At 42.5% G+C, this 27,974-nt stretch overlaps 1 protein-coding gene across 5 annotated transcripts in view; it reads left to right on the forward strand.

Annotated features, from left to right (window-relative positions):
• Window positions 1-27,974, forward strand: part of TBC1D30 (TBC1 domain family member 30) — a 76,429-nt gene that overhangs the window by 24,008 nt on the left and 24,447 nt on the right. For 2 of the 5 annotated variants that reach the window (XM_056574256.1, XM_056574257.1), the window contains exons 4-7: window positions 18,024-18,085; window positions 23,479-23,544; window positions 25,693-25,818; window positions 27,233-27,418. In XM_056574256.1, the coding sequence (XP_056430231.1) occupies window positions 18,024-18,085; window positions 23,479-23,544; window positions 25,693-25,818; window positions 27,233-27,418 (440 nt within the window). Of the gene's footprint in view, window positions 1-16,152; window positions 16,612-16,719; window positions 16,740-18,023; window positions 18,086-23,478; window positions 23,545-25,692; window positions 25,819-27,232; window positions 27,419-27,974 lie in introns of those variants that run through there. The other 3 variants (XM_056574258.1, XM_056574259.1, XM_056574260.1) reach the window with 3 other exon arrangements.

Here is a 27,974-nt window from a genome sequence, read left to right on the forward strand (position 1 = left end):
GATATCTTGCAAGTGCTCCTCTATCAGTCTTCTGAATTCACGGATTGTCTTACATATGTACTCCATCCAGCAACTACAGGTTGCCTTCTAGACAACCCTTCTGCTCCTACAGCTGATAAAGTCCTGTATAAGAAAAGTCTGTTTGGTATTGTTGCTAGTGAATGTCTTAGTCACCTCAATGTTCCCGCATGCAATGCAGCCACTGCAGCGGTAGCAACCCCTAATCTGTCTATCCAACCAAGTGCTGCTTGTTTTGGCGGCCACAAAGTGACTCTTAACAAGCCATTGTCTAGATCTATATAGGGTTATACCAACTTTAATCCCTATAATTAGTGCCCCTGCTATCGTCAAAGGCTTGTGTGTTTTTTGTTTGTGGAGTATTTTCTTGGATTTTAAAGAGGCACTGTCATTGTTAAAAACTTTTCATATATTGCAGGACTCATTATAATATGACATTTCACAATATACACCTGTTAAAAAAAAATTAAAATTTTCACCTGAAATTCAAGCTCAATATAGCCACCACTAGGGGTCCCCTGTCTTTTTTAGCCAGACAAACTAGTCTAGATTTTACAGCTTACTGGATACGGCCGTAAAGCATACTGGTATCCAGTATAGGAGATTTCTATTGTGTATGCAAAACTACAGATAAAGGATGTGTGGACATGCTGGGAGCTGTAGTTTTAAAACAGCTGGAGGCAACACTGCTCTAACACAGTTATTTACAAACATTGCAGTTGTTACTAAACTACAACTACCAGCATGCTGAAATAGTCAAAGCTTTCTCGGACTCCTGAATGACAAAGAAGTTGATCAGACATTCAGGAGTCTGTGAAAGATGAATGACACACATAGTGACAGCTATGCTGATGAGCATCCAGCTTTACTAGGAGAAGATAAAACAGATAGAACATGTATTCATAAAAATGCTGTACTTTTATCTAAAAAATCCTTGCACTAATTTTATGAAGATCTATTCTTATATTTATACATTTTATCCTGTTATGAATTCACCATAATGTCTTCTGATTACTGCAGGCAAGCTCCAAGTATCTTCCTCTGACACATGACACAGCATAAAACCAGAGAGGAAAGGGTTACAGAGTAGAGAGCACTGATTGGCTGACTGCCCAGGCTTGCACCTGTGAGGGAGACAGACTGACACGCCCCCTCCAGCCTGCACAATGAAAAAGTAACTCACCAGCAGATAAATGCTTATATCTCTGGATATATATAGGTCCGAGACACATACAAATTGTATGCACATGATCAGGATTGGGTCCTGAGTAACATATCACTTATTTTTGCACTATGACAGGTACGCTTTAAGCGTCTCATTAAAAGTTAAATTTTTTAACATGTTTACCCCTCTGTGAATTACTTCCGGCTTTTGCACAAACAACTTGCCACAGAATACTTTGTGTCAACCCCCTCACATCCTTGTGGTGGTTCCTACAGTGAACTAAAAGTTCATACTTGACAGTTTGACTGGATGCAACTATAGGCTTAGCAGCTGTTTTGGGGCCCAGAGATTGAGGTTGCCCATTTAAGTGCTTGAACACTCTACAACAAGACAGTTTGACAATAACCAAATGTGGGAAAATTTTACTGTAAAGAAATGTACACTAAAAACTGAATCTCTGTTGTGCCTGACACCTGCAACAAGACCTTAACCTCTTGCTGCAAAAGATAAATTTTTGAGTGCATTACTAGAAATAGAAATACAATTATCTCCAGTGAATGACATGGGCAAGTAAGCAAAGTATTTGGGGCATAACATATTTTTTTCAATCGTCCTCCTTATCTGTGAGGACTATTTAATATTATGCAAATTAGGCTAAAGTGTGCAGGGGGTGCCCAAGTAAGTCCATCCAATGTCCTCTATTGGCTGTCAGTGAGACAGGATAGGCCAGAGGGCAGTGATAACGAGGACATGGGCTGGACTTGCCTGAGCTCTTACCATGCATTTCACTTGTGCACATGAGCCTCATTTGCATAATAAAAAGGCTTATATCTCACCAATGGAAAGGACTAATACTAATATTTAACTATGCACTCCAAATTCCCCTAGGAGGTGCCTGCTAAAGACTGGTAAGGCACATAATTATGTATAAAATCATATATAATCATGTACAAAAATCAGTAGCACTTCATAATTCTCACATTTGAGTCTTTCATTAATTGCAAATTAGAACTTCACAGCCCATAGAGCTCAACTTATTAGTATGAAATTGCATCAAAACCAATCCACTATTGATACAATTCACTTGATTTAATTACCAATCTGAAACTTTTTGCTCATCATAACCTTTTTCAACATAGTATCTATAATGACAATTACATAACATCGATTAGGAACCAGGGTTAATTTCAAATAATATACATAAGCACACAAAAGCAAGAATAAGAACCATTGCAAAAATGTTCACTGTCCTGGTATATAGAGAAGAGTTATACTGTAACTGTACTTGTAAAAAATAGTGAGTGGGTGCACATACATACCGTATTTTACATAAGTGAGTCCACCCCTCACATTTTTGTAAATATTCTATTGTATCTTTTCATGTGACAACACTGAAGAAATAACACTCTGCTACAATGTAAAGTAGTGAGGACTCACCCAGTATAACAGTGTACAATGTTGAGTACCCTCAAAATAACTCAACACAAAGCCATTAATGTCTAAACCTTGGCAACAAAAGTGAGTACACCCCTAAGTGGAAATGTCCAAAATTGGCCCCAAAGTGTCAGTATTTTGTGTGGCCACAATTATTTTCCAGCTCTCCCTTAAGCCACTAGGCTTGGAGTTCACCCGAGCTTCACAGGTTGCCACTGTAGTCCTCTTCCACTCCTCCATGATAACGTTACGGAGCTGGTGGATGTTAGAGACCTTGCATTCCCCCGCCTTAGGTCTGGAGACATGCCTGGTCATTCAATCACACTGGTCTTTGTAGTCATTACCTGGTTGCTGCCACACATGCTTCACACCATGTGAACCAAATGTTTTTCTGGTCTCAGACCACAGGACATGGTTCCAGTAATCCATGTACTTAGTCTTCTTGTCTTCAGCATACTAATTTGGTCGACTATAATGAGGCCAGTTCCGAGTGTAACCTGTCCTGAGAAAGCTGTCTGGTCTTGACCATTGTGATACAGCACACTTTTATGGTCTTGGCAATCTTCTTATAGCTTAGGTAATCTTTTATGTAGAGCAACAATTCTCTTTTTTTAGATCCTCAGAGTTATTTGTTATAAGGTGCCATGTGCCACCAAATTTAAGACACCAGCTTCTCATTCACATCTGAGAAGTTTTTAATACTAATAAGTCACATGGCATCAGGGAGGAAAAATGGCTAATTGAACTCAATTTGGACATTTCCCTTAGGGGGTCTACTCACTTTTGTTGCCAAGGTTTAGACATTAAAGGGGTACTCCGGTGGAAAACTTTTTTTTTTTTTTTTTTTTTAAATCAACTGGTGCCAGAAAGTTAAACGGATTTGTAAATTACTTCTATTATAAAAATCTTAATCCTTCCAGTACTTATTAGCTGCTGAATACTACAGAGGAAATTCTTTTCATTTTGTAACACAGAGCTCTCTGCTGACATCATGACCACAGTGCTCTCTGCTGACATCTCTGTCCAGAGTAAGAGAAAATCCCCATTGTAAACATATGCTTCTCTGGACAGTTCCTAAAATGGACAAAGATGTCAGCAGAGAGCACTGTGTTCCAAAAAGAAAAGAATTTCCTCTGTAGTATTCAGCAGCTAATAAGTACTGGAAGGATTAAGATATTTTTTTATAGAAGTAATTTACAAATCTGTTTAACTTTCTGGCACCAGTTGATTTAAAAAATAAAAAGTTTTCCACCGGAGTACCCCTTTATTAGCTGTGTGTTATTTTGAGGGGACACAACATTAAAGGGGTTATCCACCATAAGGTGATTTTAGTACTTACCTGCCAGAACTGGGTATTTCCTGTTGGATTTTGTTCTCTAAACTACACATCCCTCAGTTCCATGCTTGAAAGTTTGAGATCACTTTACATCCTTCCACACATCAGCCACCCCACCCATTGAAACATAGTGTTTTCTAACCAGGGGGCCTACAACTGTTGCATAATTGAAGCAGGACAGGCTCCCTCTGATCACCTGACTATTGATGTCAGGTCTCGACACACTGCAACCTGGGAAATCCAGAGACCTGAGTAATTTTGTATACTGTTAAAAATAAATATTGGGGCGATAATCACAGAAGAATTGTGAGAAAACCATCACACACAGGTAAAGACACTATATTATGAACTACACTAACTGTAAACCCCTGTAGCATAGTCAAATAAAAAAAAATCCTGGAATACCACTTTAACCAGTTTAGGACCCAGGGCGTACCTGTACGCCCGTGGGAATTTCGGTCCCCGGGGACTGGACCGGGGTGACTGCTGATATCTATCAGCAGGCACCCCGTGCAAATGCCCCGGGAGGTCCTGAGACCCCCCCCATGTCTGCGATCACCACAAATTGACGGTGAATTCACACTGGCGATTTGCGACGATTCCAGGTCATACGGGTCTCCGGTGACCCGGAAAATAAGGGTGTCCAAGACACCCACGATCCCCCTGAAGGGATATGAGTGAGATGGCAGGGGTGCCACCCCTCCTATCCCTGCTATTGGTCGTCCAGAAGCGACGACCAATAGCAGATCGGGGGGGGGGGGGAACCGACGGTGAACGGCACCGAAGGTCCACTTACCATTGGCGGAGGCAGCGGGCGGCGATCGGCGGCAGCAGAGGACGTCGATGCGGCTCCCTGGATCCTATACAGTGGTCTCTAAACTGTAGCCCTCCAGATGTTGCAAAACTACAACTCCCAGCATGCCCAGACAGCTGTTTGCTGTTTGAGCATGCTGAAATTTGTAGTTTTGCAACAGCTGGAGGGCTACAGTTTGGAGATCACTGTGCAGTGGTCTCTAAACTGTGGCCTTCTAGATCTTGCAAAACTTCAACTCCTAGCATGCCCACACAGCAGTTTGCTGTCTGGGCATGCTGGGATTTATAGTTTTGCAACATCTGGAGGGCCACAGTTTGGAGATCACTGTTCAGTGGTCTCTTAACTGTAGCCCTCCAGATGTTGCAAAACTGCAAATCCCAGCATGTCCAAACAGCTGTCTCGGCATGCTAGGAGTTGTTCTTGCGTACCTTGCGTACCTCCAGCTGTTGCATAACTACATCTCCCAGCATGCCCGTCGGCGATCAGTACATGCTGGGAGTTGTAGTTTTGCAAAAGCTAGAGGCGCACTGGTTGGAAAATACGGAGTTAGGTAATAGAACCTAACTATAGGTTTTCCAACCAGTGTGACTCCAGCTGTTGCAAAAGTACAACTCCAAGCATGCACGGTCTGTCAGTACATGCTGGGAGTTGTAGTTTTGAAACAGCTGGAGGTTCGCCCCCCCCCATATGAATGTACAGGATACATTCACATGGGCTGGTTTTCCTGCTTGAAGTTTTTGAGCTGCGGCAAATTTTTCGCCACAGCGCAAACTCCTAGTGGGGAAACTCGCCGTAAACCTGCCAGTGCGAATGTACCCTAAAAACACTACACTATACTACACTTACACAAAATAAAGGGTAAAATACTACATATACACCCCCTTACACTGTCCCCCCCCCCCCCCCCCCCATAAAAATGAAAAATGTATTGTACGGCAGTGTTTCCAAAATAACAATTCCCAGCATTTCCGGACAGCCACTAACTGTCCAGGCATGCTGGGAGTTTAGCAACAGTTGGAGGCACCCTGTTTGGGAATCACTGGCGTAGAATACCCCTATGTCCACCCCTATGCAATCCCTAATTTAGATTTAGTCCTCAAATGCGCATGGTGCTCTCTCACTTCGGAGCCCTGTCAAGGAAACAGTTTAGTGCCACATATGGAGTATTTCGGAGCCATTTCAAGGAAACAGTTTAGTGCCACATATGGGGTATTTCCGTACTTGGGAGAAATTGCACTACAGATTTTGGGGGGCTTTCTCTCCTTTTACCACTTATGAAAAGGAAAAGTTGGGGGCTACACCAGCCTGTTAGTGTAAAAAAAATAAATAAATAATTAACATGCTGGTGTTGCCCCATACTTTTTATTTTCCCAAGCGGTAAAAGGAAAATAAGACCCCCAAAATTTGTAACGCAATTGTACGGAAATACCCCTTATGTTGGCGTAAAATGCTCTGCGGACACACAACAAGGCTCAGGAGAGCGCACTATGTACATTTAAGGCCTGAATTGGTGATTTGCACAGGGGTGGCTGATTTTACAGCGGTTCTGACATAAATGCATAAAAATAAATACCCACATGTGACCCCATTTTGGTAACTACACCCCTCACGGAATGTAACAAGGGGTATAGTGAACCGTAACACCCCACAGGTGTTTGAAGGATTTTCATTAAAGTTGGATGGGAAAATAAATAAAAAAATGCTGGTGTTACCCTAAATTTTTCATTTTCACAAGGGAATACAGGAAAAAGCCCCCTAAATTTGTAACCCCATTTCTTCTGGGTATGAACAAACCTCACTGTTTCAAAGATCTGTCAAACACCAGTGGGGTTTAAATACTCACTGCACCCCTTATTAAATTCTGTGAGGGGTGTAGTTTCCAAAATGGGGTCACATGTGGGGGGTCCACTGTTCTGGCACCACAGGGGGTTTTGTAAACGCACATGGCCCCTGACTTCCATTCCAAACAAATTCTCTTTCCAAAAGCTCAATGGCGCTGCTCCTCTTCTGAGCATTGTAGTGCGACAGCAGAGCACTTGACGTCCACACATGGGGTATTTCCATATTCAGAAGAATTGGGGTTACACATTTTGGGGGTCATTTTCTCCTATTACCCCTTCTAAAAATGTAAAATTTGGTAAAAAAACAACATTTTAATGAAAAAGAATTTTATTTTTTTCATTTTCACATCCAACTTTAACAAAAAGTCATCAAACACCTGTGGGGTGTTAAGGCTCACTGTACCCCTTGTTACGTTACTTGAGGGGTGTAGTTTCCAAAATAGTATGCCGTGTGATGTTGTTGTTTTTTTTTTTTTTTGCTGTTCTGGCACCATAGGGACTTTTTGCCCCCCAAAAACCATTTCAGCAAAATTTGCTTGCCAAAAGCCAAATGTGACTCCTTCTCTTCTGAGCATTGTAGTTCACCATCAGAGCACTTGACGTCCACACATGGGGTATTTCCATACTCAGAAGAGATGGGGTTACAAATTTTGTAAAACTTTTAAATATGGGGGGAAACTAGCATTTTAGTGAAAAAAAATAAAAAAATAAAATATATATAAAGGAAGGACTTAAACTTCTCCTCCCTTATGGATCCACTTCTTACTTTGGTTCAAAAACTGCAGTGACAGTTTTAAAAAAAATGACAGAAAAAAAACCCAAGTGGAAACTTAGCCTGAGCCCTCTAGTGCACCCACAGAGCACTTGACATCCACATATGAGGTATTTCCTTCCTCGAGAGAAATTGAGTTACATATTTTAGGAAGATTTCTCTCCTTTTACCCCTTGTAAAAATTCAAAAACTGGCTCTACAAGAACATGCCAGTGTAAAAAATGAAGATTTAGAATTTTCTCTTTTTCTGCTATTCCTGTGAAACACCTAAAGGGTAAACAAACTTTTTGAATGTCATTTTGAATACTCTGAGGGGTGCAGTTTTTATAAAGGGGTCATTTATGGGGTATTTCTAATAAGAAGGCCCTTGAAATCCCCTTCAAAACTTTTTGTGAAAAATTAGAAAATTGCTGCTATACTTTATGATGCAAACATAAAGTAGACATATTGTATATGTGAATCAATATATAATTTATTTGGAATATTAATTTTCCTTACAAGCAGAGAGCTTCAAAGTAAAAAAAAAAATGCAAAATTTTCAATTTTTTCATCAAATTTTTGAATTTTTTGAAGTATCGACAACATTTTACCACTACCATAAAGTAGAATATGTCACGAAAAAACAATCTCTGAATCAGAATGAAAAATAAAAGTATCCCAGAGTTATTAATGCTTAAAGTGACAGTGGTCAGATGTGCAAAAAATGGCCGGGTCCTACAGTGAAAATTGGCTGGTTCCTTAAGGGGTTAAACTCTATTTTACAGGCTGTGCACTTTCTACTTCACATTGTAGCAGAGTGTCATTTCTTCAGTGTTGTCATATGAAAAGATATAATAAAAGATTTACAATAATGTGAGGGGTGTTTTCACTAATTTAAGATAGTTTGTGTGTGTTTGTGTGTATACAAACATATGGTACTGTTTCAGCTTACTTACAAGAGTCGCCTAAAAAACCCAAAGTCAGACCTGTTTCCATTCTCTCTAAAAATGAAAAAACTAATAAGTGATCAAAAACAAATAATTACCCCAAACTATTTATATATACCATAACGCCTCCAAAAAATATTGAAATACAGTGTTATATAACATATTGCTGCATATAGAAGCAAATATGGTCATCATAGTAAAGATAATAATTCATTTTTTGGTAGTTTTGTTGTTCAATACTAGGTATAAAAGCCATCGAAGACTACTCTAACACTTATGTTGGGAATGTCACTTTTCATAGAAAGGTGTTGCCGCAAATTAATTTATTCAGAAAAGAAAATCTCTTTTGAAACCAGTAAGTGTGAATTGTCTCTCCATATCTTAGCACCAGATCTGTGTGTGTATCCTGATAACTTTCTTAAATTACCATGCCTCTGATGAAATGGTAATGATGATCACTACGATGAAGTGGCCGTGCTTTTTACAGAGGTTGTGTGGATGTCCATGGATGACTTATTCTTAATGCTTTTTGTCTTTGACCCCTTTTAGAGAAATCCTGGACTGCACAGTGATATATAGCAGTGTCATGAAGTGCTACTACTGCATGACCTATTTGTTGTCTAGGCAAAAGCAAAATTTGCTTCCAGCCTGGGGTTGTATAAGACAAACAAGGTTCATCTCCTCTGTTTCTCACAGTAGCTGCTTCTCCACTGGTCTTCCTGGTTGTGTCATCCCTTCTCCACAGTACCTGCCCACTCAACCAGACAGTGACAGGATAGCGCTGCATTGTCTTGACAACTAGGTGTGTCTTACTATGCTGCTGTCTGCTGAGACCTGGATGGAATACAGGAAATGCAAGCTTAGCTTGTACTATGATGGGGAGAGTCTGGATCCTGTACATGAACTTGCCTGCCTGCTCCAGAGGATCCATGCTGTCCCTGAAGTGTAAAGGCTTTCCCCCAGGGAAGTTTTAGGCATCTGTCCCTTGTGTTCCTACTACTATATGTACACAGTGCTGCCTCATGAGTATAATACCCTCTCCACCCTCCCTTAAACTTGTCTTAATCATCATCATCATTGGCAGCAGCAGATCAGTGTTTAGTGTAACCCATTTTTGTTGTTGTTAGTGTATCATTAATCCCTTCTTACCTTTACATGCTATCTGTAGAATTGAGCTATATAAGTTATCCCCAAGAGCAGCCTGTTCAGTCCAGTCCACTTTTACCAGCACTATGAGAATTGGTCAGAAGACGAAGGCTGGGTTCATTTCTGCATTATTTTTTCTATTCTTCTGCTTTGGTATTGGAGCAGAGACCATGGACTATTCTGCTCTGTTATTGGGGCAGAGCCAGTGGATCCATTTCATGCAAGACACCAACTGTGCCTGACACATACCATTATGAGAGAGATTCATTAAAACCTTTGCAAAAAAGAAAAGGTGGCCAGTTGCATGTAGCAACCATAAACTTATTTATTTTTAAATCAATCAATCAATCCATAGTGCTTTTTCATAGGCCTGGGGTCTACGGGACTAAACATTTTTGTGTTGGCATTTTACATTTAAAGGGGTACTCTGCCCAAGACATCTTATCTCCTATCTAAAGGATAGGGGATAAGATGTCTGATTGCGGTATGTCCCTACTGTGACCCCCGTAATCTCCGGCGCGATACCCCAGTCATCCAGAGCATGGAGCGAACTCCACTCTGTGCTGGTTGACTGGTGACCACAGCCGTCATGCCCCATCCATTCATGTCTATGGACTAGCCACCACATCCCCTCCCATAGACATGAATGGAGGGGGCTTGGCGTGATGTCACGACACGGAAGCTCCTAGGTTCTGTGTTCAGAACGCAGTGGCACCAGCCTTGAGTTCACAGGGTACCATTACTGGGTATATTTTGTGCAGTTATGTTTCTGTATAGCCTAAACAATGGGACACAGGGTATAGGGTATAACTTGCTGACGTGACTGTTTACCCATTTAAAAGAATGACCAGAATTTGCTGCTAACTTCTTGGTTTCAGATAGCACAGAATATATTCAGAGTTCTTGTGCAGTCCAGGCCTCAATGGGTCAGAACTGTTTGGAGCAGAATTCAAACGCATGTGTTTTTAATATCATGGTTAATCGAATTCCGGTGACTATGTATCCATAATTTGTTAGTGCTGCACTTACACTACACCTTTGTTACCTTTGAGATGGTCTTCAATAGAGATGAGCGAACTTACAGTAAATTCGATTAGTCACGAACCTCTCAGCTCGGCAGTTGATGACTTATCCTGCATAAATGAGTTCAGCTTTCAGGTGCTCCAGTGGGCTGGAAAAGGTGGATACAGTCCTAGGAGACTGTCTTTCCTGAGTCTCCTAGGACTGTATCCACCTTTTCCAGCCCACCGGAGCACCTGAAAGCTGAACTCATTTATGCAGGCTAAAGTCAGCAACCGCCGAGCCGAGAAGTTTGTGACGAATCGAATTTACTGTAAGTTCGCTCATCTCTAGTCTTCACTGTAGGTATAGTAAGTTATACTTGAGCTATGGGGGGGGGCTATCAAAACCTGTCAAGATGAAAAGTCGCTGAGTTAGAGGCCTCTGAAAAATGAAAGAAGCGATCTGATTGGTTGCTATGGGCGACTCAGCAAGTTTTCCTCTGGACAGGTTTTGATTAATCTCCCCCCTATGTGCTTACACCAAAATAATATCTATACTCTCGTTGCCCCACAGTATAACCTTTTGTGCACTGATATATGGCTGCTGCAAAGTAGAATCACTGGGGAAAAACACCAGATTTTTGCTGGGAATCAATAGGGAAATATAAAATGCTATACTTAAAGTGCTTTTTGTCTATTATGACATCTGTCCCCCCTTGTGCGTTTATGAAGTGAGCGGTAGCTTAGCTGTCCTGATATGCAGCATGCTGTAGCTAAGGTAATGCTACAGGGTAAACAATGCACTAAAGGGATCAATAACACCACAGCAGGTTTTCTACTGATCATACAAGATAGTTGATCAGTACAACAAAAATAAAAAATAAACCTGGTATTAGGCCTATGATGTCTCTATACATGATGACTTTGGGTGGGACCTAGGAATGGACAACTAGGGGAGGGGTGCACACAGGACATATAAGTCCCTACATGCTGCCCTCGGCTAGGGCCCTTATCTATAATAGAGTTACAGCCCCACATCAGATCCTGCTCTAAATACACATAGGGTGTGTGTCCCCCCCCACCTATGTCTGACTAACTAAATACAGTGGTGCACCTTCCTATATGTCTGACCTCTACAATTACACGGATATGACCTTACTGTACACCACGTTATTATGCAAATGATATTTTTCTCATTTACCTAAATAATTGATGTAAATAAGTCAGCATAATTCTCATGTTATCACCTTTTAAGAGTACAATTCAAATTTTATTGAACAAACCTCCTAATGATAACAATATTTTTTTAAACATAAAACTTACAATGCACTGTTCCAAATAATAATTACGCACAGTATCAAAACACTTTATAGGTTGTAAAGAACTAAAAACTGTCATTTGTTGTGTTTGCAGCATATTTACTGAAATCCAAAGCTATTTCAATAAAAATTTTAACATTTTAACAGGTCACGTTACATTTTAACATAGGACCCCTTATTTGAAAGCAGCTTCACAAGTCTTGCATCCATTGAACTTGTGAGTTTTTGGACAGTTTCTGCTTGAATTTGTTTGCAAGATGTCAGAATAGCCTCCCAGAGCTGCTGTTTGGATGTAAACTGCCTTCACCATCATAGATCTTTTGCTTGAGGATGCTCCAAAGGTTCTCAATAGGATTGAGGTCAGGGGTGGATGGAGGCCACACCATGACTTTGTCTTTTATCCTCATGGCAGCCATTGATGCATTGGTATTCTTTGCAGCATGAGATGGCGCATTGTCATGCATGGAGATGATTTTATTACGAAAAGCATAGTTCTTGCTTCTGTACCAGGGAAGAAAGTGATCAGTCAGAAACTCCACATACTTTGCAATGGTCATCTTTACACCTTCGGGGACCCTAAAGTGACCGACCAGCTCTCTTCTCATGGTTCCAGCCCAAAACATGACTCCACCACCTCCTTGCTGACGTAACAGCCTTGTTGGAACAGGGTGGCCGTCTACTAACCATCCACTACTCCATCCATCTGGATCATCCAGGGTTGCACGGCACTCATCAGTGAACGGGACTATTTACAATTAGTCTTCATGTATTTTTCTACCCAATGCAGCCATTTCTGCTTGTGAGCATTGGTTAGTGGTGGCCGAATAGAAGGTTTATACACAGTTGCAAGACTCTGAGGACTCTACACCTTGATGTCCGTGGGATTCCAGAGGCACCAGCAGCTTCAAATATCTGTTTGCTGCTTTGTAATGGTATTTTAGCAGCTGCTCTCTTAATCCGATGCATGGATCTGGCAGAAATCTTCCTCAATTTGCCATTATCTGCACAAACCCATCTGTGCTTTGAATCAGCCACAAATCTTTAAATAGTGCAATGATCATGCTTAAGTTTTCGAGAAATATCTAATGTTTTCATACCTCTTCCAAGGAATTGAACTATTTCATTCTTTTCGGCAGCCGAGAGATCCTTTTTCTTCCCCATAGGGCTTGAAAATGGTGCTCTGCTTAATAATGTGGAACAACCATCTTTAGTAGTTTTTCCTTAAATTCACAGGTGTCTGAAATTTTTTTCAGTAATCAATAGAGTCCTAAGACACCATGCCATCCAAATATGTACTATATTAATACCACAGCCCCTTTTGTTACAATATTAATCCATTAGGAATAGTTAATGTGCTTTATACATCCAACATTAAAGGACAACTGTAGTGCTAGACTTTTATATATCCCTGTGCCCAGGCCTCAAAAATAAACAAACAAAATAAACTTTAACTCGCCTTCCTACGAGCTCCTGTTGGTCCGGCACAGGACTCGCAGTCCAGCGGTGCGAACCTCGTTCAACTTCCTGGGGCCGTCTGCGTATCACCGGCCGCAGCGATGTCCCACCCCGGTCGGTGATAGGCTGAGCCCACTGTCATGTAAGAAGCCGGCCAGAGCTCCTTACATGACAGTGTTCTCAGACTATCAACGGCCGAGGCGGGACATCGCTGTGGCCAGTGATACGCCGACGGTCCTGCGGCATCCCCGTTCCCAGGAAGTTGAACGAGGTTCGCACCGCTGGACCGTGAGGCCTGTGCTGGACCAACAGGGGCTCGTAGGAAGGTGAGTTAAAGTTTTTGTTTATTTTTGAGGCCCGGGCACAGGGATATGTAAAAGTCTAACACTACAGTTGTCCTTTAAGATAGCAAAGATCCAAAGCCTTTGCCCATCCATAATATATCTATGCTCCATACGTTCAATAGACCAGCTAAGACAACAAAATCATTAACTAGATTAGCTTACAAAGAAAAATAAACAAAGCAGGGGATACCAGATAAGCTCATATACTTATACTTCAGATGTATAGCTATATATTCCTATAGTTCTATATCATAATGTGTTCCCTCTGAAAGATCAGCAAGAGATAGGTTAAAGACAGTTGGCAGACTCACTATTGTAGTGGTCACCTGACATCGATAACCTGCAGGATCACATCAGTGGCCGTCTGCGCGGTGTAGTCCTTATTAGGACCGAAACCTGTAAGTCTTGTGTACCCCACCCTGAGTCATCGTGTAAACGGATTCAGACATCTTAGGGTTTTTTCCATACTACAGAATTCAGCAAGGATTCAATCCCTTTCTTTTCCGTGTTACTGGAGCAGAAATTAGTTGGAATCAGCATTTATATCAACAATGATGTGCTTCAGAAATGAGTGTGAAATGTGAACTGCTGCGTAGACTTGCTGACATCGGAGAGCACCAGCGTGTTGGCATGACTGCGGGGAGAAAGTGCTGTGATGCCTGCACCACTGGAGATGATCAGCAGCTGTGATTTAAAATTCAGTAAAGTCCTGTAGTAATTCTTGACAGCATTAGGCTAGGTTTCCACACAGGTTTTTTCCAATGTTTTTTTTTTTTTTGGAAAACTGCCACAGCAGTATTTGAGCCAAAGTCAGAAGTGGATCCACGCACCCTTAGGGCTCATTCACGTGAGCGGATTTATTTGCGGGTTTCCCGCTGTGTGTTAGAAAGGGGGTGGGCTCTCCACTGCCGAAAATCCACCGCAGACCTTATTGACTTCAATGGGGCTTGCAGCGGATTTTTCGAAGCCGAAAATCTGTGGTCAGCCATTGAGAGCCCGCCCCTTTCAAACACATAGCGGTAAACCTGCGAATAAATCCACTCATGTGAATGAGCCCTAATGGTGCATTCACACGTGCATATTTTTGCTGCTGAAGCCAATCTGCAGCAATCAATACGCACGTGTGAACGGACCCTTAGAGACAAGCAGTCACTCGAGTTGACTGGCGGCTTTGGGTTAACCTTTTGTGCATTTCTGTGGCACTAACTGGCATTTCCTGGATGTCAGAACTGTAATGGGGGTGGTAGGGTTGTTCAGATTCCATCCTGAAATCAACCCTGTCATTGCACACATTGGGGGAGATTTAGCAAAACCTGTGCAGAGTAAGAGTGGTGCAGTTGCCCATAGCAACCAATCAGATCGCTGCTTTCATTTTCCACAGGCCTCTTTAGAGGCCTGTGGAAAATGAAAGCAGCAATCTGATTGGTTGCTATGAGCAACTGCACCACTCTTCCTCTGCACAGGTTTTGCTAAATCTCCCCCATTGTGTAAACAACTACAGTTATTCCAACATTCCAAAATTGTATTTTAAAACCATGCGTGGCTGCTTTCCCATAGACACCTTATCAGATGAAAAATACTGCAGCTTTTTATACCTATTTTACTGCCATTTTTTGTTTTGTATTTGATATTTAATGTGTGTGTTTTTCTTCTGTTTCCTTCCCTCCTGTCTTTGACTCACATGATCAATGAATCCCATGACTTGTAATGAGAAAAATGCAACTGGAACAAACCTCCTGTAATAACACACTATTGTTTGTGTGTGTGTGTGTGTGTGTGTGTGTATGTGGGGGGGGGGGGGGGAATGCAGCAAAAACTGCATCTTACATCATCATGGGGGGCTATGCCAAAATTACATATGAAGGAAGTCTAAAGTGTCCGTGCAGGTACGGAGCGCTGGGACAAGTCTCCTCCATTGTGCTGCAGTACTCTTTTCCACTAGCCACAGTGTGCCTCCAGCTGTTGCAAAACTCCCAGCATGCCAGGACAGCCAAAGATAACAGCTGTAAGCCCCTTGTTGGGAAACACTGCCCTAGCCCTCTGTATTGGAGCAGGCAGACAAGTACCCCTTGGCATATACAAGTGTTTCCCAACCAGGGTACCTCCAGCCGTTGCAAAACTACAACTCCCAGCGTGCCCAGACAGCCAAAGAGAACAGCTGTAAGCCCCCTTGTTGGGAAACACTGCCCTAGCCCTCTGTATTGGGGCAGGCAGACAAGTACCCCTTGGCATATACAAGTGTTTCCCAACCAGGTTACCTCCAGCCGTTGCAAAACTACAACTCCCAGCATGCCCGGATAGCCAAAGATAACAGCTGTAAGCTCCTTGTTGGGAAACACTGCCCTAGCCCTCTGTATTTGAGCAGGCAGACAGTACCCCTTGGCATATACAAGTGTTTCCCAACCAGGGTGCCTCCAGCCGTTGCAAAACTACAACTCCCAGCATGCCCGGACAGCCTTTGGCTGGGAGTTGTGGTTTTGCAACGGCTGGAGGCACCCTGGTTGGGAAACACTGTTATATACTGAAGTGCACCTGGGATCAGAGCTGGAGACGTCATTAGATTTGTGCCATGGTGAAGCAGTGCCAGGTACCCCACAGTGCACCCATAATGAATGCTGGGCGCAGGAGGGGCGCAGTGCTGTAGGGCTGGCTGTTGATGATATAATGGTTGGTAGGTGGAGCGCCCCCTCCTCATCCGTCCACGTTCTCTCCGCCGCCTCTGCACTGCAGATTTCCTCAAAAACAAAGCTGGAAAGCGAAGCCTTCGGTAGGGACACACGGGGAAGCCGCAGACCGCCGGGATCTACCGGATACATGTGCGTCATTTATGCCAAAGAGATCGCCTGAGCTCCGCAGCGGTCCCCGAGGCTTCCATAGATGAGACAAGAAAAGCTGTCCTGTAGCCTGAGGCGAGGGGGCAAAGGCTTGAAGAGGCAGAATGCCGGAGGAGGAGGAGTGGGCAACATCCTCAGCAGTGTCCTCAAGAAGAGGAACTGCATCTCCAGGACGGCTCCCCGCCTGCTCTGCACCCTGGAGCCAGGTGATGCCATGGGGGGCACTGAGGAGAGGAGGTCTTAGTAATCGCCTTGTTGTGCTAGTAATCGGCTCAGCACCAGTTGCTCTGTCTGTATTGAGGCCTGGAGAGGAGCTGCATGATGGCGATGCCTGGTATTATTTCCTAGATTCCTTATTCCCAGCAGATGGGTGGCTGGCAGCTCTGCCTCTCAGGGGCTGGCAGTGGATCCCGTGTTATCTGCTGATGTGTGAGGTAGTCTTTGGTATGTAGCAGGGCAGGTATGTGCATGTTGTGTGGAATGAACAGGCCGGGTGACAGCACTTCAGCACTGGACAGCGCCCTCCACCTCCCCTAGCCTGCAGATAGAAGCTGCCCCTCAGGACATGCTCCCGGGGACAGCACAGGCCTGTTCTTCTTCTTGTTTTCCTTGTAAAACGGGGCAAACATGCACAATCCATTCAGGAGTTCAGCTTTTGAGTGTCTATAGCACTGTGTATTAACCGGGGTTGCAAAACTACAACTCCCAGCATGCCCGGACAGCCTTCGGCTGTCCGGGCATGCTGGGAGTTGTAGTTTTACAACAGCTGGAGGCACCCCGGTTGGGAAACGCTGGTCTATAGTATTGTAGTGATTTACTGAAGAATTATGACTGCTATGAGTCGATAATTTCTGAGTTTATATAGGATGTTGTTATCTTTCTGGGCTGGATACTATTGTTAAAGGAGAACTCCGGACTAGGAAAATTGCTCGTCATACACCTGGCAGTAAAAAAAAATAAAGAGATATATACCTTCCGTTGCTCCCCCGGTAACTGGCTCTGGTTTCCCGCCGCGATCCTCTTCTTGGTTGCTGGTGGTCAGCGAGTCATACTGCGCTCAGCCAATCACCGGCCACAGCGAAGTCCCGGCTCGGCCAGCGATAGGCTGAGCGGCAGTGTAAGAATGCTTCAAGACACAAAATTCCTCACTACACCGGCACCTGCTGCCGGGGCCGAAAATGTCACACTGTCGCTCAGCCTATCACCGGCATAGCCGGGACTTCATTGTAGCCGGTGATTGGCTGAGTGCAGTATGACTCACCGGCAACCAGAAAGGGGATTGCGGCGGAGACCGGAGCGGGTTACCGGGGGAGCCAAGGAAGGTATGTAACTATTTGGTTTTTTACTGCCGGGAGTATGACTAGCAATTTTCCTATTCCGGAGTTCTCCTTTAATAAAGGCTTATGTTTATTTTTCATTAACTTGGATCCTGCGTGACTCATCCATTGTAGGTGGTATCATGGAGGAGCTATCTGTGACCGTGTGTGTGTGACAGTGGAGGGGTGCTGGTGATATGAAAGCATAATACACACAGCTCCTTTTATTTGTTTACTTATTTAGGTGAGATATATTTATACAACAATGTATGTAAAAATAACATTTTTATCCGTTTCTGTAGGCGTGGATACAAAGTTGAAATTTACACTTGAGCCTTCACTGGGTCAGCATGGCTTTCAACAGGTAAGACATATATTTTTGCATCTATCTACTGATGTGGCAATGGTGATTAGAAATATGTTAACCCAAGATACCAATGTGTTGTGTTGAGATCTAATAGACCAGAGATCAAGATAAAGCCGATATCTGAGGAGTAATGGTAAAATAGGTTTGTGTAATGTGTTATGACATTGGACTGCAATCCTAAAATCAGGATAAGTTACCCTAATCAGAAATCAAGATACAGTCATGGCCGTAAATGTTGGCACCGCTGAAAATTTTCAAGAAAATGAAGTTTTTCTCACAGAAAAGGATTGCAGTAACACATGTTTTGCTATACACATGTTTATTCCTTTTGTGTGTATTGGAACTAAACCAAAAATGGGAGGAAAAAAGGCAAATTGGACATAATGTCACCAAACTCCAAAAATGGGCTGGACAAAATTATTGTCACCCTTTCAATTGTGGAAAAATAGATTGTTTCAAGCAGGTGATGCTCCTTTAAACTGACCTAGGGCAAGTAACAGGTGTGGGCAATATAAAAATCACACCTGAAAGCAGATAAAAAGGAGAGAAGTTCACTTAGTCTTTGCATTGTGTCTATGTGCGCCACACTAAGCATGGACAACAGAAAGAGGAGAAGAGAACTGTCTGAGGACTTGGAAACCAAAATTGTGGAAAAATATCAACAATCTCAAGGTTACAAGTCCATCTCCAGAGATCCAGATTTGCCTTTGTCCACAGTGCGCAACATTATAAAGAAGTTTGCAACCCATGGCACTGTAGCTAATCTCCCTGGGCGTGGATAGAAGAGAAAAATTGATGAAAGGTGTCAAAGCAGGATAGTTCGGATGGTGGATAAGCAGCCCCAAACAAGTTCCAAAGATATTCAAGCGATCCTGCAGGCTCAGGGAGCATCAGTATCAGTGCGAACTATCTGTCAACATTTAAATGAAATTAAATGCTATGGCAGCAGACCCGGGAGGACCCCACTGCTGACACAGACATAAATAAACAAGACTACATTTTTCCAAAATGAACTTGAGTAAGCCAAAATCCTTCTGGGAAAACGTCTTGTGGACATATGAGACCAAGATAGAGCTTTTTGGTAAAGCACATCATGCTACTGTTTACCGAAAACGGAATGAGGCCTACAAAGAAAAGAACACAGTACCTACAGTGAAATATGGTGGAGGTTCAATGATGTTTTGGGGTTGTTTTGCTGCCTCTGGCACTGGGTGCCTTGAATGTGGGCAAAGCATCATGAAATCTGAGGATTACCAATGGATTTTGGGTCACACTGTGTATAGCAAAACATGTGTTACTACAATCCTTTTCTGTGAGAAATACTTCATTTTCTTGAAAAATTTCAGGGGTGCCAACATTTATGGCCACGACTGGAAGTCTATTTATCTATCCGCCACCGAAAAAGAATGTCCATCCTATATATAGGTTTGATAGTAAGAGTAACAATATAAATAATAAAAGGGGGTTCACAATGAACAACTGAACTAACAATAAAACACACCAGAATGTGGACCCCCAATCAAATCCAAACAACCAATAATGTAGGTAAAAATATATTTTATTACATATAATAAATAGTATGCATACAGATGATAATGTATTTAAAAACAAATGTATTTCAAAACAAAATAATAAAATAGATATGCTGAATTTATTAAAAAACAAGGGGTACTGGGGTGAGAGGTCTTGAATAAATATTGCAAAAAATAGTAGTTATACCAAAAGGGCCTGGTCTGCCGCGATAAGTGCAAGTGCTTATAAGGTACAGACAAAGCCTATCTATCTATCTATCTATCTATCCTCCAGTGTTTCCCAACCAGTGGGCCTCCAGCTGTTGCAAAGCTACAAACTCTTTCCCACCATGCTGGGAGTTATTGCCTTGCAACAGCTGGAGGCACACTGGTTGAAAAAAATACTGATTATATCTATCTATTTATCTATCTCTTACTATGTGAACAAGGCCATTCTGCATGATATGTGCCCTTAGATTACTGAATAATTTGTTTCCACATTCAGCTTTTCAAATGTGGTAAATGTTATAATTTATTAAGTGAAACTTGAGGAGAATTTTCACACGGCAGATCTGTTGCAGACGTTTCTTCAGTGGTCAGATTCATCTCAAATATTGCCATTCAGATTAGTGGAATAGAATTTCCACAGCAAAAATTTCTACAACAATTTTGCAATGTACAAAACAACTTTTAATAATTTTTTTTCTTTTTTAATTCGAATTGTTTCTGCATACAGCAGTTAAGTTCTTCAGGTGTTCAAATGTACATCTGTTTTTCATTTCCCAATATATTGATATATGCAAAAGTCATATTAAGAGTTTAAAAGGGAATAGCTGGTTCTTTTGTAAAATATCAACATAAACAATTAGTAAAATACTGGTACTTACATTATTATCCGTTGATAATTGAATTGCTACTAAAAGCTAGTCCTAAAATTGTAAGACTATAAACCTGATATTCAGTATGTATATTCTTTAGTTTATTCTATTTTATACATCTGGAACAGATGCTTCCTTTTATTATTTAAATATAAGTAACAGTAAAAAAACAAAAAAACAAACCTATAAGAAAAATGTTATCAGATGCAGAGACCAGGTCTTTTTTAATGAAGAATAATAAGAATTTTAGGGAGCCCTTCAGGAATATTGCTATTCTGCGAAGGTTCTCATAAATTATTCACTCGAAAATATATGCCATATACAATGGTGACAAATCTCTTTTGACATTTTCATATGAAGCTTAATTTTAATATGTGATCTCATTGTAATTCTGTTCATAAAAAATGTTATTTGCGTTATTTGGCTTTAGGAAGAATAGTCATGTGATTTATTTATTTTTTAATGCCTTATACATCATTTCAACTTAAAAAAATGCCTTTTAAGTTTTCTTTTTCTTTTAAGTTTCTTCCCTTGCTGTTTTCTGACAATAGGAAGTAATCTGCACTAGATAGGGGTTGTTGACAAGGCTTTCCAAATTATTAAAGTGTATGTGTAATTTGCAAAAACAAATTATAAAATGTAGATGATAACATTAAATGTATATTTGTGATATAGATTGGTTAAAAAATTTGCATATTTTTGGGTGAAAAAATTCTGGCTTGTCCCTGCAGCCAATGGCTGTGTGCAGTGAGGACAAGCAGGGCCCTGTACACTGAGGACAAGCAGGGCTCTGTACACTGAGGACAAGCAGGGCTCTGTACACTGGGGACAAGCGGGGGCTCTATACACTGAGGACAAGCGGGGGCTCTGTACACTGAGGACAAGCGGGGGCTCTGTACACTGAGGACAAGCGGGGGCTCTGTACACTGAGGACAAGCGGGGGCTCTGTACACTGAGGACAAGCGGGGGCTCTGTACACTGAGGACAAGCGGGGGCTCTGTACACTGAGGACAAGCGGGGGCTCTGTACACTGAGGACAAGCAGGGCTCTGTACCCTGAGGACAAGCAGGGCCCTGTACCCTGAGGACAAGCAGGGCCCTGTACCCTGAGGACAAGCAGGGCCCTGTACCCTGAGGACAAGCAGGGCCCTGTACCCTGAGGACAAGCAGGGCCCTGTACCCTGAGGACAAGCAGGGCCCTGTACCCTGAGGACAAGCAGGGCCCTGTACCCTGAGGACAAGCAGGGCCCTGTACCCTGAGGACAAGCAGGGCCCTGTACCCTGAGGACAAGCAGGGCCCTGTACCCTGAGGACAAGCGGGGCCCTGTACCCTGAGGACAAGCGGGGCCCTGTACCCTGAGGACAAGCGGGGCCCTGTACCCTGAGGACAAGCGGGGCCCTGTACCCTGAGGACAAGCGGGGCCCTGTACCCTGAGGACAAGCGGGGCCCTGTACCCTGAGGACAAGCGGGGCCCTGTACCCTGAGGACAAGCGGGGCCCTGTACCCTGAGGACAAGCGGGGCCCTGTACCCTGAGGACAAGCGGGGCCCTGTACCTTGAGGACAAGCGGGGCCCTGTACCCTGAGGACAAGCGGGGCCCTGTACCCTGAGGACAAGCGGGGCCCTGTACCCTGAGGACAAGCGGGGCCCTGTACCCTGAGGACAAGCGGGGCCCTGTACCCTGAGGACAAGCGGGGCCCTGTGCCCTGAGGACAAGCGGGGCCCTGTGCCCTGAGGACAAGCGGGGCCCTGTGCCCTGAGGACAAGCGGGGCCCTGTGCACTGAGGACAAGCGGGGCCCTGTGCACTGAGGACAAGCGGGGCCCTGTGCACTGAGGACAAGCGGGGCCCTGTGCACTGAGGACAAGCGGGGCCCTGTGCACTGAGGACAAGCGGGGCCCTGTGCACTGAGGACAAGCGAGGCCCTGTGCACTGAGGACAAGCGGGGCCCTGTGCACTGAGGACAAGCGGGGCCCTGTGCACTGAGGACAAGCGGGGCCCTGTGCACTGAGGACAAGCGGGGCCCTGTGCACTGAGGACAAGCGGGGCCCTGTGCACTGAGGACAAGCGGGGCCCTGTGCACTGAGGACAAGCGGGGCCCTGTGCACTGAGGACAAGCGGGGCCCTGTGCACTGAGGACAAGCGGGGCCCTGTGCAATGAGGACAAGCGGGGCTCTGTGCAATGAGGACAAGCGGGGCTCTGTGCAATGAGGACAAGCGGGGCTCTGTGTAAGGAGGACAAGCGGGGCTCTGTACACTGAGGACAAGCAGGGCTTTGTGCAGTGAAGTCTGTGACATGCCCCTGGCTCATAAAGCAGGATGATTAACAAGCTATGAGCCTGCACAGAGCCCTGCTTGTCCTATCCTAATTTCCTTTATTTGGTTTCCTCACAGAGACTCACAGGCAATAGCTGCAGGGACAGCATTTTTAAACCAATGTATATTACAAATATGCATATAATGTTATTTTCTACATTACATAAAAAGTTTCAGCAAATAGAATATGTTTAGAAAAGTTCCCCAGCACAGCCAAGATCTACACATACACAGTGAGCAAGAGAGTTAAAAGCAGGACCTCTGGATAAGTGCAGCTGGACTTGTTCGGTGCAAAATCAGCCCCACAAGGTAAGTGTTCATTTAGATAGCACAAATGGAGAAAAGAATCCCTGCAGCACTCTTGAACAGTCTTACTTCTTTTATTATAAGCAGGTGTGATTGTTCGAGTGCTGCAGCAATCAGTAAAGGCCCACAGATGACATACTAGCAGCTGACACGATTCGATTGATGTTTTTGTTGTTTTTTAGTTTTGTTTGTGTTAAACCATCAGAAAACTGAGATGTAACTAAATTTCTTTTTAACAATTTGGTTGAAGACAGCTTGATAAATTTGTAAAATAGTTTATGCAGTGGGATTCTCAGAAGGTTTGTAGACAAAGTCAATCTAGTTATCTAAGACTGTGCCTGTAGTTTCCTTTTGCTGTGATAATGTTATTTGTTTTTCTAGTGGTATGATGCTCTTAAAGCTGTTGCACGATTGCCTACTGGAATCCCAAAAGAATGGCGGCAGAGAGTAAGTTCTTTAAAAGTGTATGTTTTTGAGAGAAATGTCAGGAGTTTTCAAATACTAAAACATTGAATTTTCAGTTATAAAGCCAGGCACTGGGGCCCCGTGGTGTGATCTATTAACTACTGTATACATTTTTATTCAAGTAAAAAAAAATTATTTTAGCCATTTATTTGCATGCTGCTAGTTTATGGTACAGATTCCCCCACTTTGAGGACTGATTCTTTCTCTACCAAATTGACACACACAACACTTACTCTAATATTTCAATCTGACTGCCAGTTTCCTATCTTCTTGTCTAGATTACATTTAGATTTTTTGAGTATTGATACCCCACTTGTTTCAATTTGTATTAGTTTAGTTTCAAACACATTGGATATTTGTGTCACAATCAGTTAACCTCGATCTCCTTAACTGTGAGCTGCACTTTCCCTATTTTTTTCCTTTGCAATATATATAGTATGATAGAGTGCATCACAAAAAGCGCAAGTACACAAGACATATAAGGTAGAGCTTGGATAGTGACTAGTAATGATCATGCATGTTTAATCCCCAAGTATGACATTTAAGAAGTCTGTACTATGTTTTTGTAGCTTGCTCTACACTGAATTTTAGGCAAAGTTTACACATCGTAAAATGTGCTGACATATTTTAATTTAACACACATTTTTTTTCCGTTACGAGCCCTTGACAAAGTCAGTATGCTGGCGAAACGTCAGGGAGTGGGTTTTAATACCGGTGGGTCTACGTAGGCAGGAAATTGTTCTAATATATTCCATATAAATATTATAATTGTGTAAACTGGGCAATACTATCCAATAATTCACAAAAAAAATGAAAGAAGGGGGTAAATTCAGCTCACCACCGCAATATGTCCCATGACTGAAAGATGCATCTGTGTTTGGAGAGCAGGGCAGGCAAACAGTGGGCAGTATCCCGGACTGGAGTGGTGAAGAGGGAAAAAAAGCAGGGGCCTCCAGCTGCTCCAAAGCAAAAATAGAAGCTAAAACTTGACTTTTATTCCATGTGCATTAACAAACAACAGATATCCAACAAGTGTCTCTTGTTTTTAAACACTTGTTGGATATTTTTAATGCACATGGAATAAAAGTCAAGTTTTATCTTCTATTTTTGCTTTGGAGCAGCTGGAGGCCCCTGCTTTTTTGCCCTCTTCACCACCTACTGCTAATAGCTGACCTATAGCAAGTGCTGGTGAGAGCAGTACACTAATTCTAGACAGCAATAGGATTCCGCTGTCATTTTAAGTTTATTATATGTAATAATAGTAGCTCCAAGGAGTTTAATAAAATTGTAACGTTTTTAGGAGGGGTCTCTAGTAAGGGTAATCCTTAAGGGTTGTATTTATTATTGCATTTTCCTGGGATTTTTAGGGACTTTGGGTATTTTGATCCTGCCTTATCTAAATGATGTGACCCTATTGTGCACAGATCCTGTTAAATAGAGTAGGACTCATGTAAGATATTCTATACATATATAGTTACTGCAGCAATTGTACCACCCATTGTACAGTAGTAGCATCTTTCTGGGTAAAATGTCAGCCAGGTGGGAGATTGCAACTTGAGTTACTGAAAATCATACAATCTAGCGGGCAGGTTTGTCTTAATACACAGTATTTGATTAAAGAGGAACTGCAGATTCTTAACACTTTACCAAAGCTCAGTATATGTGTAGCAGTTGGCTAATGCTCATTTTCTCAGTTCTGTTTAAGTTGCTGGTAGGTAATGCGTGTTCTATCCATACTGTAATGGTGCACTGTTAGAGGATTTGTGCTTTTGGACAACAGCTAGTGTGAACTTGCAGAGTAGCAGTATAAAGCATGGGGCAAAGAGCGAAAAATCGGTATCTCTGCACCCTTGATGAGACAGGGTAGTCTGTAGACTGACTCGCTCTCCCATTAGATAATGGAACTAAGTTATACCCTAATGAAACAGTAATGTAGTGGTCACTTGATATTCATTTTATCTTATGATCACAGCTTCACATTCATTACAGTAATATGTTATGTCACTAATGTACTTTTTCCCCCCAGTTTTTCTGTTAGTAAATGAAAACATTGTTTCTGGAAAAAAAAGAACTTTTTTTATTTATTTTTTATTTTATTCTATATGCTGATCTGTATTTACTGTGTTTTAGGTATGGCTGACACTTGCAGACCAATACTTGCACAGTATTTCTATAGATTGGGATAAAACAATGCGCTTTACATTCAATGAAAGGAGCAACCCCGATGATGACTCAATGGGCATACAGATAGTGAAGGTAACCATGTGGGATTTTACTAAAAAGTGTTGTAGAGTTTACATGTTTTATCATGTTTTACTGTGTGGCCAAAGACTGCTTGTCAAAATGATGGCCGCATTGTAGCCTCCAAAGAGAACCTATTACATAGGAAAGGTTGATCTGTGGGCAGCATGTTAAAGAGCCGGAGGAGCTGAGCTGATTTATAGTTTTTGTAGGAAAGATTTAGTATAGTATAATTTGTATTTTATTGATCTTAATTTCTGGTGATTCTGCGCTCAGAATTACATTGGGTTGTCCTACTTGGCTATTGAAATTTTTTTTTTTTTTTGGATACCCACTTCTACACCAGTAGCTGTCAATCACTGAGTCGGACCACCTTCTGGACTCCTATGCTCAGAATAAGCAGAGTTTTAGATAGTACAGTGATCCCTCAACTTACAATGGCCTCAACATACAATAGTTTCAACATACAATGGTCTTTTCTGGACCATTGTAACTTGAAACCAGACTCAACATACAATGCTATGGAATCTGTGAAACGAGTCAATTGCTGGAAGAACTGACCAATCAGAATGTATATTTCACTGGTAAAACCCCTGTAATAATGAAGTGCATGCACTGACTGGCTGTCCGGTAATGCCCCCTACAGTACAGGGAGGTACTACATGTTCTGTACTACTTTGCCAGGGTTAGCTGCTCCTTTGGACACCAAGTAAGGGCGGCTCCATTTTACTTTTTTTGGACACTTTGTGTACTGTACAGGAGCCTGAAGAAGCTCCTGTCCTCTACATAGACCAGTGTTTCCCAACGGGGGGGCCTCCAGCTGTTGCAAAACTACAACTCCTAGCATGCCCGGACAGCCAAAGGCTGTCCGGGCATGCTGTGAGTTGTAGTTTTGCTACAGCTGGAGGCACCCTGGTTGGAAAACACTGAAACAGACAGTGACTCACAGCTCCCAGCAGTTCTTTCTTACTTTTATATGTAAGGATTTGCTTTATCTATATTAGTTATCTACTTATTTTTCTGTAATCCTCACTTTCTCTTATTTTTGGATTACATTTTGGTGGCTTCAGAACCAATTACCAGGTTTCCATAGAGTTCTGGTCTCAACATACAATGGTTTCAACATATAATGGTCGTCCCAGAACCGATTAATATTGTAACTTGAGGGACCACTGTATATGACAAGTTATGCTGGCTCTTATTTCCATAGCACTATATACCGTACAGGTTAAACTGTTTATATTGCAGGTAAACTGTACTATAATTTATTATACGGTGTAAACACATCTACCAATGCTGGGTGTATAGCTTCTTTCTTGTTGGTCGGGTTAAATGCTACAGTATTTGAAATAAAATGTTTAAGGTTTGTATTATAGATATTCCTGTAAGTAATTGTTTAATGTTGTTTTGTATGTCTGCTTTATTTTAGGATCTCCATAGAACAGGCTGCAGCTCCTATTGTGGACAGGAGGCAGAGCAGGATAGAGTGGTACTAAAGCGTGTGCTTTTGGCTTATGCCAGGTGGAACAAGAGTGTAGGCTACTGCCAGGGATTTAACATTCTGGCCGCTCTTATACTGGAAGTGATGGAGGGGAACGAGGGTGATGCACTTAAGGTGGGTAAAGCTACCTAAACTTGACTGTAAATTGTATGTTTTGGTGTGCTCATGGTGTCGTACAGGTTTGATAAGACACAGTAGTTTTTACAGGAATGAAGTATGGTGGTTATGTAAATAATTTAAGCTGCTTTAGTGTAAAAGAAAGATTTAGTGACTAATCAAATCTGCATACAGTAATCCCTCAACTTACAATGGCCTCAACATACAATAGTTTCAACATACAATGGTCTTTTCTGGACCATTGTAACTTGAAACCAGACTCAACATACAATGTTGTGGACATTGAAACGTGTCACAACTGGAGGAACCGACCAATCAGAATGGGCATTTTACTGGTAAATCACCTCTATTACTGAAGTGCATGCACTGACTGGTGTCTGGTAGCGCCCCCTACAGTACAGGGAAGAATTACAAGTTCTGTACTACACCTTACCTGTGCCAGGGTTAGCTGCTCCTTTGGACACCAAGTTAGGGCGGCTCCATTTGGGACACTGAGTGTACTGCATAGGACCCTGAAGAAGCTCCTGTCCTCTACATAAACCATTGTTTCCCA

Source organism: Hyla sarda, chromosome 4, assembly GCF_029499605.1.
Source record: "Hyla sarda isolate aHylSar1 chromosome 4, aHylSar1.hap1, whole genome shotgun sequence".
Lineage (NCBI taxonomy): Eukaryota > Metazoa > Chordata > Amphibia > Anura > Hylidae > Hyla > Hyla sarda.